The 14955-nt window shown below is 35.5% G+C and overlaps 1 protein-coding gene across 1 annotated transcript in view; it reads left to right on the top strand.

Annotated features, from left to right (window-relative positions):
- FZD6 (frizzled class receptor 6) overlaps positions 1–13067 on the top strand; it is a 35963-nt gene extending 22896 nt beyond the window's left edge. The window contains exons 4-7 of the mRNA XM_057532395.1: positions 1807–2824; positions 5674–5822; positions 7005–7433; positions 11635–13067. Of these exons, the coding sequence (XP_057388378.1) occupies positions 1807–2824; positions 5674–5822; positions 7005–7433; positions 11635–11803 (1765 nt within the window). The 3' untranslated portion in view covers positions 11804–13067. The remainder of the gene's footprint in view (positions 1–1806; positions 2825–5673; positions 5823–7004; positions 7434–11634) is intronic.
- The last annotated feature ends 1888 nt before the right edge of the window (positions 13068–14955 follow it).

Here is a 14955-nt window from a genome sequence, read left to right as displayed (position 1 = left end):
CACTGTAAACAGTGGTGAGCAAAACCAGACTTGGTTCTTGTTTTCAGGGAACTTACAGTGGGGTGGGAGGAACAGAGAGTAATCAAATAATCATAAAAATAAATGCAAAATTACAACTGTGTTAATACAACAAATGAGGGTGCATAGTTCTATGAGAATGTGTGATGGTGCCTTTGCCCTAAACTGGGGAGAAATGGGCCTTATTATCAATTCATGGACCTTTTTGATTAATTGATTAATTACTTTTATCTCCTATTCTCTAGACGTTGGGAGCTTGTAATTTGAAATATTCTACTAACATAATGACACCTCATATAATAAATCTGGGAAGGAAGGTGGCTCTCTTTTTGTTTCTTTATCTGTAGACTGAAGAAACTACAGACCCTTGTGGAACTCATACATTTCTGGTAGATACATAATCACTTTCCAGAACAACTTAATACATAGTAAAGGTGAAGATGCTCATGCCATACATCTTAGGAGATCCCCTTTTATAGAAACTTTTTCACAAACAAGGAATCGTATGCAAGAATACTTATTGTAGCATTATTTGTAATTTTTTTTAAATGAGAAAAAGTCTGAAAGTCCACTGTAAGAATGATAAGTAAATTGTGATGTACTTACACACTAGAATACTACTATACAGTTATAAGATGAATGCAGTTGACCCACATCTGTCAATATGGATAAATCTAAAAACTATAGCATAAGTAAAAAAAAAGTATGATGTATATAGCACAATGTCATTTATATAAAGTTCAAAACCTGTAAAATAATACTACATAACATTGTAGTTGGAAAATAACAGTAAAATATTTTAAAATGCATGAGGAGAAATAAAAACTGAACTTGTAGTAATGAATATTTTGGAAGAGAGAGAAAAGAGAAGAGGACCAGAAAGGGGTCCAAACTGTATCTGTAATGTTATATTGCTTTATTTAAAAAGATATAAAACAAAACTGACATACCACCTTTTGAAAAAGCTTATAGATACATCTGTGTTGTTTTTATGGGCATATGTTTTATTATTTTCTATCTTATCTAAAGCATATTTCAAACGCTTTCTCCTTAAAAACCTCCACTAATTTCTAAACTATGTAGATCCTCCAAAATAATTCTGGTGTGTGGAGACAACTCAGTGATAAAGTTCTGCACAAAACAGCAATATCCCTTTCTATCACTCCGGTCTGCCCATAAACAAGGGAGGCAAACAGCCACACTGCAACAAAATGGTCATGTGAGTTAAGCTCGTCCTCAGCCTTCCTCTTCTTGCCCTTCTTTATGAACTTAGATATCACTTGAACTCTGTCCTCTCCATCCAGGAAATGATCTCATTTCAGTCATTTTAGTTGTCATCACCTTACTATGAGGCTGATCTACTTTGCTCATGGACGCTAGAAAATAAAAATTAATTTCCCCAAGACATATTTCAAATGCTTAAACAGACAAGCCAGCATTTTTTTGTCTAGAGAATACCAATCAAGATAAATTCTTTCTTAAGTACTTAGTTTTGAAACCAGAAATTATTTAACAATTATTAATTGATTGTTTTCTGAGTAAGGGAGTTTTCATGTTCACTTGCCTGATAACATATTTGTTAGTGTGTTGGGGCCTCATTAACATCTACAAGTTTTTAGTCAACTTCAAAACTTTCTCCCCAGCTCTAAAGCTGTAATCTGTTTAAGCTCGTATGTCTTCCCATCAGTTATGAATGCATAAGGAAATATTTTATAGTTGGAAAGCAGAGTATTAAAATAGTGACTCAAAAATGTCGACTTCATGTATTATTTTTTAAAATCTTTACAGATTACAGTACTGTGACGAGTCTGTTCCTGTAACTTTTGATCAACACACAGAGTTTCTCAGTCCTCACAAGAAAACAGAACAAGTCCAAAGAGACATTGGATTTTGGTGTCCAAGGCATCTTAAGACTTCTGGGGGACAAGGCTATAAGTTTCTGGGAATTGACCAGTGTGCACCTCCATGCCCCAACATGTATTTTAAAAGTGATGAGCTAGAGTTTGCAAAAAGCTTTATTGGAATAGTTTCAATATTTTGTCTTTGTGCAACTCTGTTTACATTCCTTACTTTTTTAATTGATGTTAGAAGGTTCAGATACCCTGAGAGACCAATTATATATTACTCTGTCTGTTACAGCATTGTATCTCTTATGTACTTCATTGGATTCTTGCTAGGCAATAGCACAGCCTGCAATAAGGCAGATGAGAAACTAGAACTTGGTGACACAGTTGTTCTAGGCTCTCAAAATAAGGCTTGCACCGTTTTGTTTATGTTTCTGTATTTTTCCACAATGGCTGGCACTGTGTGGTGGGTGATTCTTACCATTACTTGGTTCTTAGCTGCTGGGAGAAAATGGAGTTGTGAAGCCATTGAACAAAAAGCAGTGTGGTTTCATGCTGTTGCATGGGGAATACCAGGTTTTCTGACCATTATGCTTCTTGCTATGAACAAAGTTGAAGGGGACAATATTAGTGGAGTTTGCTTTGTCGGCCTTTATGACCTGGATGCCTCTCGCTACTTTGTACTGTTGCCACTGTGCCTTTGTGTGTTTGTCGGGCTCTCTCTTCTTTTAGCTGGCATTATTTCCTTAAATCATGTTCGACAAGTTATACAACATGATGGCCGGAACCAAGAGAAACTAAAGAAATTTATGATTCGAATTGGAGTCTTCAGTGGCCTGTATCTTGTGCCATTAGTGACACTTCTTGGATGTTACGTCTATGAGCAAGTGAACAGGATAACCTGGGAGATAACTTGGGTCTCTGACCATTGTCGTCAGTACCACATCCCATGTCCTTACCAGGTAAAAACCTATCATTTGTGTTATTTCACTATTTAATTTTAACATGGAAAATGTTCCCTGGAAATATCTTTGAATTAGTCATGACCATAAAATTAGATTTCAGGTGAGAAAATCCAATAGACAGAGGGAGTTGTTCCCTACGCCTCAGTTGAAACTAGGGTGAGTGTCCCAAAAGTTCTTTCCTGAAGTTTTAGCTTCAGTTACAGTAGTAAAGTGCCTCCTTTAGCTATTCTTTTAAAAATTAAATTGGCTTGCAAAGGCAGATGAATAGTACTACAGAACAGAATCAGAAGAACAGGTCTTGTCATAGGGAGAAAAAGAGAAGTAACTTGCAGGATTTCCCTGGCAGTACAGTGGTTAGGACTCGGCGCTTCCACTGCAGGGGGCCAGGGTTCAATCCCTTATTGGGGAACTAAGATTCTGCAAGCCGAACAGAGCAGCCAAAAAAAAAAAAAAAAAGAGAGAGAGAAGTAGTTGTTTTTAATTCTTCAATTAGTTGGTTGGGGAAACCCTTATTTGGGTTTATAATAAAATGGTATATATCATCTTATACTTTGCTTGTATATGCTTATAAAAACAGAATTTATGCTGAAACCACCCTGTCATTTCTTATGACAAAGCGCACAATTAAAACAAAATATGTTTCATATGTTTCTGATGCTTCTGGTTGGATTAAAGTGTGATTTTAAGATTAAAAACAAAATCTGAAAATAGAAAATCTCTTACAGCATTTTAGTTGAGTTTTTTTAAATAGAAACTTTGTTTTTAATAGATTTTATACATTTTCTTGAATATTTATATATGGTATTAACTAATTATATTGAGTGTGAGTGCTGTCATCACAGTGTATCAGATCAAGCAATGTGTGGGCTGAATTATTTTACATAATTTATATTCTAGAAAATTACTGCACTGTAACACAGTGAAATCTGTTTTACATACTGATATGTGGGGATAATGGTTTTACCTGCCTTACATCCTGTCCATAGTGTGTTATCCATTGTCTGTTTTTACTATATGATTAATAAGTGAGCTCTCTTAAAGTGATACTGCTGTATTAAATGTCGCCTAGATTCCTCAGTATTTTTGGCAAACTAGGGGGGGAAGGCAACTGTTACATACTACTAAAAAGTTTAAGATATATGATTTTTTATTTTTTATTTTATTTTATTTTTTTAATTAATTAACTTATTTTTATTTTTGGCTGTGTTGGGTCTTCGTTTCTGTGCGAGGGCTTTCTCTAGTTGTGGCAAGCAAGGGCCACTCTTCATCACGGTGCGCGGACCTCTCACTATCGTGGCCTCTCTTGTTGCGGAGCACAGGCTCCAGACGCGCAGGCTCAGTAGTTGTGGCTCACGGGCCTAGTTGCTCCGTGGCATGTGGGATCTTCCCAGACCAGGGCTCGAACCCATGTCCCCTGCATTGGCAGGCAGAGTCTCAACCACTGTGCCACCAGGGAAGCCCAAGATATATGATTTTTTAAGATTACGTTTCATGTAAAGAAGGAAACGATATTAGAAGATAAAGTGAGAAAATTCTAATCTTATAGTGGGGAAGGACTTTATGGTATAAAATCCAGGAGCTATAAAAGAAAAGATTGCTAAATTTGACTAAGGAAAAAACTTTTTTCAGATTCTGCATGGCAAAAAAACCCACCATAATCAAAGTCAGGAGACCAACTGGGAAAATTTAATCACACATCACATCATAATTGAAGGGCTAATTTCCTTATTTATAAAGAGTTACTATAGATCAATAAGAAAAAAACCAACAATCTGATATAAAAATGAGAAAAGAATGTATAGAGGGGTCACAAAAAAGGAAAATAAAAAAGCTGTTCTTAAACATATGAAAAATGTTATGAGATAGATGCAAATTAAAGTTATAATAAAATTATATTTCTGCTTATGACAGGTTTTATAACCACTGCATTGATGAAACTGGCAAAATACACGTTCTAGACTTTGCTGTTCAATTAGTTCAACCTTCTGTGGAAAGCATTTTGATAATATCTGGCATTTAAAATGCTCATACTCTTTGATCCTGTCCTTCTGGGAATTTATCGACAGCTCTGTTCACAAATGTGAGAAACTATATACATACAAAGATAGTCACTGCAACATTATTTGCAATGGCAATAGGTTGGAAATAACCTGAATATCTATTAGTAGGGATAGCTGAATAAATTATAGTTCATCCACACAATGGAACAGCCTTTAAAAAGAATGAAGTGCTCTAGAATGGTCTCCAAGAAATATTACTAAGTGAAAAAAGCAAGATATAATGCATAATGTATAGTATTTTGATACTTGTAACATTTAAAAAATATTTGAAAGTTTATGCTTGAAAGAAAAGTATGATTTAATTTTTAGAAAATTTCCACATTTTTACATTTTACTGATACTTACTTTGCTCTAAGTTTTTGTAACAAAACATCAACAATGCATAAAGACTCTAAAATAGTATGTTGTTATAATGAGTTTAAATGTATTTTTTTATAGATTATAGTGAAGGAAAAGATAAATATTGAGAGGCAGATATTTTGGCAATTATAAGAAGCTGCTGTACTTATAGGGGAAAAAAATGCCAGATATCAAGCCAAGATGTAAGACGTCCTTCCTAAATATATTTAATAAGTATTTTTCCCTTTCTAGCTATATATTTTGATAAAAGTTCTTTGTTCAGAACTTCTATATTACACTTAAAGCACTTTTCATATTATGTTATATCAAACATTTCATAATAAAACAAACTGATTTATACTTTTTGTTCAAGTTTTTCATTGACTGTATAGACTTTTCTCCACTTCAAATGTATCACTAAAATTCTTATTCATTACTTTTTTGTAGGCAAAAACAGAAACTCGACCAGAGTTGGCTTTATTTATGATAAAATATCTGATGACATTAATTGTTGGCATCTCTGCTGTCTTCTGGGTTGGAAGCAAAAAGACATGCACAGAATGGGCTGGGTTTTTTAAACGAAGTCGCAAGAAAGAGTAAGAATCTATTGAATTATCTGACATTGTTTTAAAATAAATAGATCAAATACCAAATCATTGTACTGGAGTTTCATTATGTCAACTTTTGTTTCAAGTTGAAATCTTTTTCATGGAGAGATATGCTTTATTTTAGCATTTGTTACGATAGTCTTTGACATGTACTATTCTATTGAAATATGAATGAAAAGTTTGTAAAAAGTGCATTTTCTTTCCATGGCTTAGAATATATCCAGTATTATTACTGCTATCTTTAAGTTCATTGTTTTGTGTTCAGAATTTTAAATAATTTTATCCTTTTTTATCAATGATGAAAGATGAAATGGGTCAAATATATGTAAGGCAGTCTATGGAGTATGATTCAAATGTGATGTACAATCATTACCTTTAAATTTTATTACACATAATACTGACTTAACATGTCACTTATTTGCCTTGCTTAAGATGGTAAAAATTTGAGCTTATGGAATATTCTGTAACAATATAGTAGATTTACATTTATGAGTAAATAGTTCATTTTGTTATTTATATATGTTATACATTGTGTACAATCAACAATGTAGTATAGAGTTTTTTAAACTGTTCCCAATTGGTTTGATTAATGAACTCATTTTGTGGTAAAAATTTCAGAACCTTTTCACAAATAAGTTTTCGCAGCCTGAAGAATTGCATTTAACTGGACTTTAATTTTTTTGAACTATTATTATATCTCTATCCTGTATTTATATACCCACACTAACTTCAGAATAACTTGCTATAACTTGAACGTTAGAAAGAAAACAATTGCATTTAAACAAAGACCATTAATTATATTCTGTGTTCTTTCTCTCTGGTTTACTTTCATATTTGATATATTTATAGATGATACACATATAGATAATCCCCTACTTTATGCTGGTTTGAGTTTTCTTGCCCTCATCTTTTGATTTTGCCTATTTAATTTCTTTCTACTCTTTATGCTGACAAAAGCAACTGACTGTATGCACAAAAAGATTTCATTTCATGGCAATCTACTTATATCTCATAGTATTTATAATCCCAGATTTTATAAATAATGTAAATTATATAGGCGTAACTTTAATGAATTAGGATTTTTGGCACAAGATATGTGATATGCTTTATGATTTCTGTTATAATACTTAACATTTATCAAGTAAACTCTCTCCTTGGATTTTCTTACAGTCCAATCAGTGAAAGTCGAAGAGTACTACAGGAGTCGTGTGAGTTTTTCTTAAAGCACAATTCTAAAGTTAAACACAAAAAGAAGCACTACAAACCAAGTTCACATAAGCTGAAGGTCATTTCCAAATCCATGGGAACCAGCACAGGAGCTACAGCAAATCATGGCACTTCTGCAGTAGCAATCACTAACCATGATTACTTAGGACGAGAAACTTTGACAGAAATACAAACCTCACCAGAAACATCAGTGAGAGAGGTGAGAGCAGATGGAGTGAGCACCTCCAAATTACGAGAACAGGACTGTGAGGAACCTGCCTCCCCAGCAGCATCCAGTTCCAAACTCTGCGGGGAACAGACCGACGGGAAAGGCCGGGCAGGCAATGTGAATGATAAGAGCAGTATGTCTGAAAGTGCGTGGAGTGAAGGAAGGTGAGCTTGGACTTTGCTATTTTAAACCATGACTCTTTTGAATACTGCATTACACATTTTTCATTAAAGCATGACATATCTGGAAAGAAAGCATTCTTTGAGATGACATATCTATACACTTAATCCAAGGAAGTTTGGGTTTTGCCTATAAATGCTATTTTGTAGTTTAATTCTTAGCATTGAGAAGACCCTTTCATGTTTATTGTTCAAATAGAAAAGTAATGTTCATTTCTGTGGTAATTGTTAACAGTTACTTGTATATTTAGGGAAATGTTTAAGATTCATATAAAATACAGGCCATTAAGTTTCAATTAGTACTACATTATACTACTGTCTAAAGGGTATTTGTCAGACTTCCCTAGTGGTACAGTGGTGAAGAATCCGCCTGCCAACACAGGGGACACGGGTTCGAGCCCTGGTCTGGGAAGATCCCACATGCCGCGGAGCAACTAAGCCGTGCGCCACAACTACTGAGCCAGCACTCTAGAGCCCGCGAGCCACAACTACTGAGCTCGCATGCCTAGAGCCCGTGCTTTGCAACAACAGAAGCCACTGCAATGAGAAGCCTGCGCACCACAACGAAGAGTAGCCCCTGCTCGCCACAACTAAAAGCCTGCGCATAGCAATGAAGACCCAACGCAGCCAAAAATAAATAATAAATAAATTAAAAAAAAAAAAAAATATATATATAAAATAAAGAGAAGCAAGAAGAACTACAATCCTGCAGCCTGTGGAACAGAAACCACATTTGCAGAAAGATAGACAAGATGAAAAGGCACAGGACTATGTACCAGATGAAGGAACAAGATAAAACTCCAGAAAAACAACTAAATGAAGTGGAGATAGGCAACCTTCCAGAAAGAGAATTCAGAATAATGATAGTGAAGATGATCCAGGACCTCGGAAAAAGAATGGAGGCAAAGATCGAGAAGATGCAAGAAATGTTTAACAAAGACCTAGAAGAATTAAAGAACAAACAAACAGAGATGAACAATACAATAACTGAAATGAAAACTACACTAGAAGGAATCAATAGCAGAATAACTGAGGCAGAAGAACGGATAAGTGACTTAGAAGACAGAATGGTGGAATTCACGGCTGTGGAACAGAATAAAGAAAAAAGAATGAAATGAAGACAGCCTAAGAGACCTCTGGGACAACATTAAATACAACAACATTCGCATTATAGGGGTCCCAGAAGGAGAAGAGAGAGAGAAAGGACCAGAGAAAATATTTGAAGAGATAATAGTTGAAAACTTCCCTAACATGGGAAAGGAAATAGCCACCCAAGTCCAGGAAGTTCAGCGAGTCCCATATAGGATAAATCCAAGGAGAAACACGCCAAGACGCATAGTAATCAAATTGGCAAAGAAAGACAAAGACAAAAGAAAAATTATTGAAAGCAGCAAGGGAAAAACGACAAATAACATACAAGGGAACTCCCATAAGGTTAACAGCTGATTTCTCAGCAGAAACTCTATAAGCCGGAAGGGAGTCGCATGATATACTTAAAGTGATGAAAGGGAAGAACCTACAACCAAGATTACTCTACCCGGCAAGGATCTCATGCAGATTTAATGGAGAAATCAAAAGCTTTACAGACAAGCAAAAGCTAAGAGAATTCAGCGCCACCAAACCAGCTCTACAACAAATGCTAAAAGGAACTTCTCTAAGTGGGAAACACAAGAGAAGAAAAGGACCTACAAAAGCAAACCCAAAACAACTAAGAAAATGGTCATAGGGACATACACATCGATAATTACCTAAAATGTGAATGGATTAAATCCTCCAACCAAAAGACACAGGTTTGCTGAATGGATACAAAACCAAGACCCATATATATGCTGTCTACAAGAGACCCACTTCAGACCTAGGGACACATACAGACTGAAAGGGAGGGGATGGAAAAAATATTCCATGCAAATGGAAATCACAGGAAAGCTGGAGTAGCAATACTCATTTCAGATAAAATAGACTTTAAAATAAAGACTCTTTTAAGAGATAAGGGCACTACATAATGATCAAGGGATCAATCCAAGAAGAAGATATAACAATTATAAATATATATGCACCCAACATAGGAGCACCTCAATACATAAGGCAACTACTAACAGCTATAAAAGAGGAAATCGACAGTAACACAATAATAGTGGGGGACTTTAACACCTCAGTTACACCAATGGACAGATCATCCAAAATGAAAATAAATAAGGAAACAGAAGCTTTAAATGACACAATAGACCAGATAGATATAATTGATATTTATAGGACATTCCATCCAAAAACAGCAGATTACACTTTCTTCTCAAGTGCCGACAGAACATTCTCCAGGATAGATCACCTCTTGGGTCACAAATCAAGCCTCAGTAAATTTAAGAGAATTGAAATCATATCAAGCATCTTTTCTGACCACAACGCTGTGAGATTAGAAATGAATTACACGGAAAAAAACGTAAAAAACACAAACACATGGAGCCTAAACCATACATTACTGAATAACCAAGAGATCACTGAAGAAATCAAAGGGGAAATAAAAAAATACTTAGAGACAAATGACAGTGAAAACACGACGATCCAAAACCTATGGGATGCAGCATAAGCAGTTCTAAGAGGGAAGTTTATAGCTATACAAGCCTACCTTAAGAAACAAGAAAAATCTCAAATAAACAATCTAACCTTACACCTGAAGGAACTAGAGAAAGAAGAACAAACAAAATCCAAAGTTAGCAGAAGGAAAGAAATCATAAAGATCAGAGCAGAAATAAATGAAATAGAAACAAAGGAAACAGTAGCAAAGATCAATAAAACTAAAAGCTGGTTCTTTGAGAAGATAAACAAAATTGATAAACTGTTAGCCAGACTCATCAAGAAATAGAGGGAGAGGACTCAAATCAATAAAATTAGAAATGAAGCAGGAGAAGTTACAACGGACACCGTAGAAATACAAATCATCCTAAGAGACTACTACAAGCAACTCTATGCCAATAAAATGGACAACCTGGAAGAAATGGACAAATTCTTAGAAAGGTATAACCTTCCAAGACTGAACCAGGAAGAAATAGAAAATATGAACAGACCAATCACAAGCACTGAAATTGAAACTGTGATTAAAAATCTTCCAACAAACAAAAGTCCAGGACCAGATGGCTTCACAGGTGAATTCTATCAAACATTTAGAGAAGAGCTAACACCCATCCTTCTCAAACTCTTCCAAAAAATTGCAGAGGAAGGAACACTCCCAAACTCATTCTATGAGGCCACCATCACCCTGATACCAAAACCGGACAAAGATACTACAAAAAAAGAAAATTACAGACCAATATCACTGATGAATATAGATGCAAAAATACTAGCAAACAGAATCCAACAACACATTAAAAGGATCATACACCATGATCAAGTGGGATTTATCCCAGGGATGCAAGGATTCTTCAATATATGCAAATCAATCAGTGTGATACACCATATTAACAAATTGAAGAATAAAAACCATATGATCATCTCAATAGATGCAGAAAAAAATAAATAAATAAAAGGTATTTGTCATTTTATATGAAGATGATTATAAAATGTTTTTATTTTCTGAACATGAAAGGATATTGACATTATCTTTAATTAATTTTTCCAAATGGTCATAGGTGATCCAAACACAGGTAAATATCGAATTAGCCAAAATATTGACAGCTGACTATTTAAGGTCTCAAGGTTGTCTTACCTCATCTCCTCCCACATAGGCCAAATGTACCTCCAACAGCTTTTGCATACTGGATTATGTATGATTAGATACATGCCTTTATCTTCCACTAGATTTGTAAACTCCTTGAAGGCAGAGCTGAGGTCGGACTCATCTTTGTGCTCCCAACCTCTTACACAGTGTCCGATCCATGGTAGGAAATCAATAAAAAATTTGCTAAACCGAAGGCAGGAATCAAGCTGTCTTATTCCCCACGAGACACCATGCTCAGCCCATACATGGGTGGTGCTTGATGAAGTTTCTGAAGTTAGCAAAAATTGTATTTGAAAATAAATTATTTCTACTTTGAGGAGTTAAGAGTATACATAAAGAGTTAATTATTTCTGATAAAAGTGGATACTGGTTGGGAGTAAAACTCATGGAAAGAGAAACAGCAATTATGAGGACAACTGGCATCACATTTGTGCTTTGGTGTGTATGTACATCAGCTTTTGTTCTTGTACCTAGGGTCACTCCAAAGAGTGATGTCACTGAAACTGGCCCGGTGCAGAGCCACAGCTTGCATGTTCCCAGGTCTTCAGAGCCAAGCAGCCTCAAAGGCTCCACATCACTGCTTGTTCACTCAGCATCAGGAGTTGGAAAAGAGCAGGGCACTGGTGGTCACTCAGATACTTGAAAACCAGATCATCGCGTTACTAAGAAGTGAATTCCTGTTACACTGGAGGTGACAGTACACTGTCTTATAAGAATCACTGTTATATTCTTCTTCTGCACTTAAAGCTACATTGCCTCCTGTTACACTGGAAACAACAGATTCTGAGAATATGATTCATTTCACACAGAGGTTAATTGATAACAGTATACCCCCAAAATGGAAATGTGCAGGTTAATGATATTTTTTAAGTTGTGTGGGAGGAGGGAGTATTAGAGGAACCTTCCTTTTCTATTTATGAAGATTCTACTCTTGTTAAAAGTATTTTAAGTTGTACTATGCTATTTCATTTTTATGGTATAAAATCAAGATTTTTCTTTGCTGAAGTATTTAAAACTTACCTTTGTATCTTTTTTTTATATATTTGAAAACAAGTTTATATGTTTTGAGCTCTTTTTAGAAATCCTGGAAAGTCTTTTCAAATATTTTTATTACGTTATTCCAATACCTTATTTTAGCACTGCTTTGGTAGCTTTTACACTGAATTTCTAAGAAAATTGAAAAATAGTGTTCTTTTATAATATAAAAAATAGTTGATACACCAAAAGATGTTATAATGGGAATTCAACTAAAAAAATCCATTTACTCTACCTTATCATCTTCAATGTGTGAATTTTATAAAGTCTAGTTGGTTTAGGAATTTCACAGATCTATTATGCAGCTGAAATAAGGTGCTTACTGAGTGTCCACTGTTGATAATATTATGCTGCTGGCTGGTCCTTCTGATTTTTTAAAATAAAATGTCCTGAAGGATTAGTAGATGAAATGTTACTCCTTTATAAATTAAGCCAAGTGCAATTGATTTACTTTTTTTAATGTATCATGACCACCCAAGATTATGTTTGTATGACCATTTACAGTTGCTTATACTTTGTTTTAACTTTTGTTTTTTAACATTTAGAATACTACAGACTCTTTGCATTTGTGCAGTATCTTTCTCAGACATCATGTAGAATTCATCTCTGCAGCTAAATAGGATTTTGCTGAACATTCAGAAATGTGCTAGCAGTGTTAGTGCCAAACAAATGGAAAAAAATGTAGTCCTGATAAACAGAATAAAATGTATTTCATATAACATACTTTGAAATATTAAAGAATTTTCTTAATTTTGTTTCCAATGACTATTATTTCTTGAACAAGGTTTTCTTATACTATTGGTTTTTTTCTCTATTTAACATTCTGTTAAAGCTTAAAAAGAAAATTATCATGTACTGTATGAAAAAGGTTATAAATATTAACTTTTCCACATTTTTTAACTTTGTATACAAAAACTTTGTGTGACCTTTTCAGTAATAAAATTTTCTCTGTATATGAGATTGTAGAGTATTCTGTGGTTATGCACAGTGGTTCTGGCCCAGGAAGTGGTATAATTTTTCGGATCAGTGGCTCCATGACTAATAAGCCAGTAGTTTCTTTTTAACTAGAGAAGGAGAAGACAGTCAGGACTTGTGTTATTTTCTCTTTGTCACAGTTTCTTCCCAAAATATAATTATAGAGCTATATTTGTCATAACTTTTTTTAAAAAAATTAATTAATTTATTTATTTTTGGCTGTGTTGGGTCTTCGTTTCTGTGCGAGGGCTTTCTCTAGTTGCGGCAAGCGGGGGCCACTCTTCATCGCGGTGAGCGGGCCTCTCACTATTGCGCCCTCTCCCGTTGCGGAGCACAGGCTCCAGACGCGCAGGCTCAGTATTTGTGGCTCACGGGCCTAGTCGCTCCGCGGCATGTGGGATCTTCCCAGACCAGGGCTCGAACCCGTGTCCCCTGCATTGGCAGGCAGATTCTCAACCACTGCGCTACCAGGGAAGCCCCTGTCATAACTTTTTCAAGCCAATTTTAGACCTGGGTTATGGGGTAAAGCAAAGGGAACCCAGGACCCTGCTTTCACTCCTGACAGTGGGAAATAAAACAAGATCATCCTGAAAACATTAGAAAAACCTAATAAGATCATGTGAAATTGCCAGGTTAAGATCTGGGAGAAGAGAAATTCATACTGCCAAGCCCAACATTTGGTGCTTCTTTTGCCTAGGGAGCATTTGGTGATTTGGAAAAGCTGGCTGAGACATTAACAGTGCTATTAACAGCCTCAAAGTCTGGAGGACAAGGAGAAGGGAGTCCGAATTTTGACCTCAAAGGGATACATCTAGGAGTAAGATGAACTATATGGAAAGCAGCCCTGCCTTGTTATCTGGGTGGACTAGAAAAATCTCTAACCCTGGAATTAGAATACTGTAGTTCTGGATGACTAGTACCCTCAGGCACCAGGCAGAAGCAAATGAAAATCTTCTCTGGAGGAAGAAAATGTCATTTTTCATACACTGTGAATACTTTTTCAAATGTAATGTCCATCATATAATCAAACGTAGTCAGGTATGCAAAAAGACAGTACATGAACAAGAATTGGCACAAGCATCAGACAAGAGAAAAAGATCCAGAGATACTCCTAAATTACCAGGCATAGGTTCATTAAACTCATATAACTTAAAAAGATAGCAAAGAAAATAATAATGAGATACTGCTACACACCTATTAGAATGGTTAAAATCCAAGAAATTGACAACATCAATTTCTGCTGAGGTTACAGAGCAACAGGAACGCTCCTTCATTGCTGATGGAAATGCAAAATGGTATAGTCACTTTAAAAACAGTTGGGCGTTTTCTCACACAACTAAATAAGGTCTTACCATATGATCCAGCAATCACACTCCTATGTGTTTATCCAACTGATTTATAAAGATATGCCACCTTTGAGGTGCAGTATAAGACCCTCCACTCCTTCAGTCTAGACAGCACATAGTGACTTCCTCCCAAAGAATACAGTATGGGAACAGGGTGGGGGAAGAGTATTTGTTACAGTAGAGAAACTTGACAAACACTACCTCCACCAGGTGAAGGTCAATATCAACAGTAGTAAGTCACGTTGAGAGTATGTACCCTTCACAGTGTGTGCTGAAAATGGCACTTGACCTCTGTGATCTTCCTCCCCAAAATCTATAACTTCACTCTAGTCATGACTTGTCCAGTCGCATAAATCTAGGCAGGTGGACATTTTACAAAATACTCCTCAAAACCAGTACTCCTCAAAACTATCAAGATCATCAAAGTCTGAGAAACGGT

The sequence above is a fragment of the Balaenoptera acutorostrata genome, chromosome 17 (genome assembly GCF_949987535.1).
Source record: "Balaenoptera acutorostrata chromosome 17, mBalAcu1.1, whole genome shotgun sequence".
Lineage (NCBI taxonomy): Eukaryota > Metazoa > Chordata > Mammalia > Artiodactyla > Balaenopteridae > Balaenoptera > Balaenoptera acutorostrata.
This window is presented reverse-complemented; position numbering and strand designations above follow the sequence as displayed.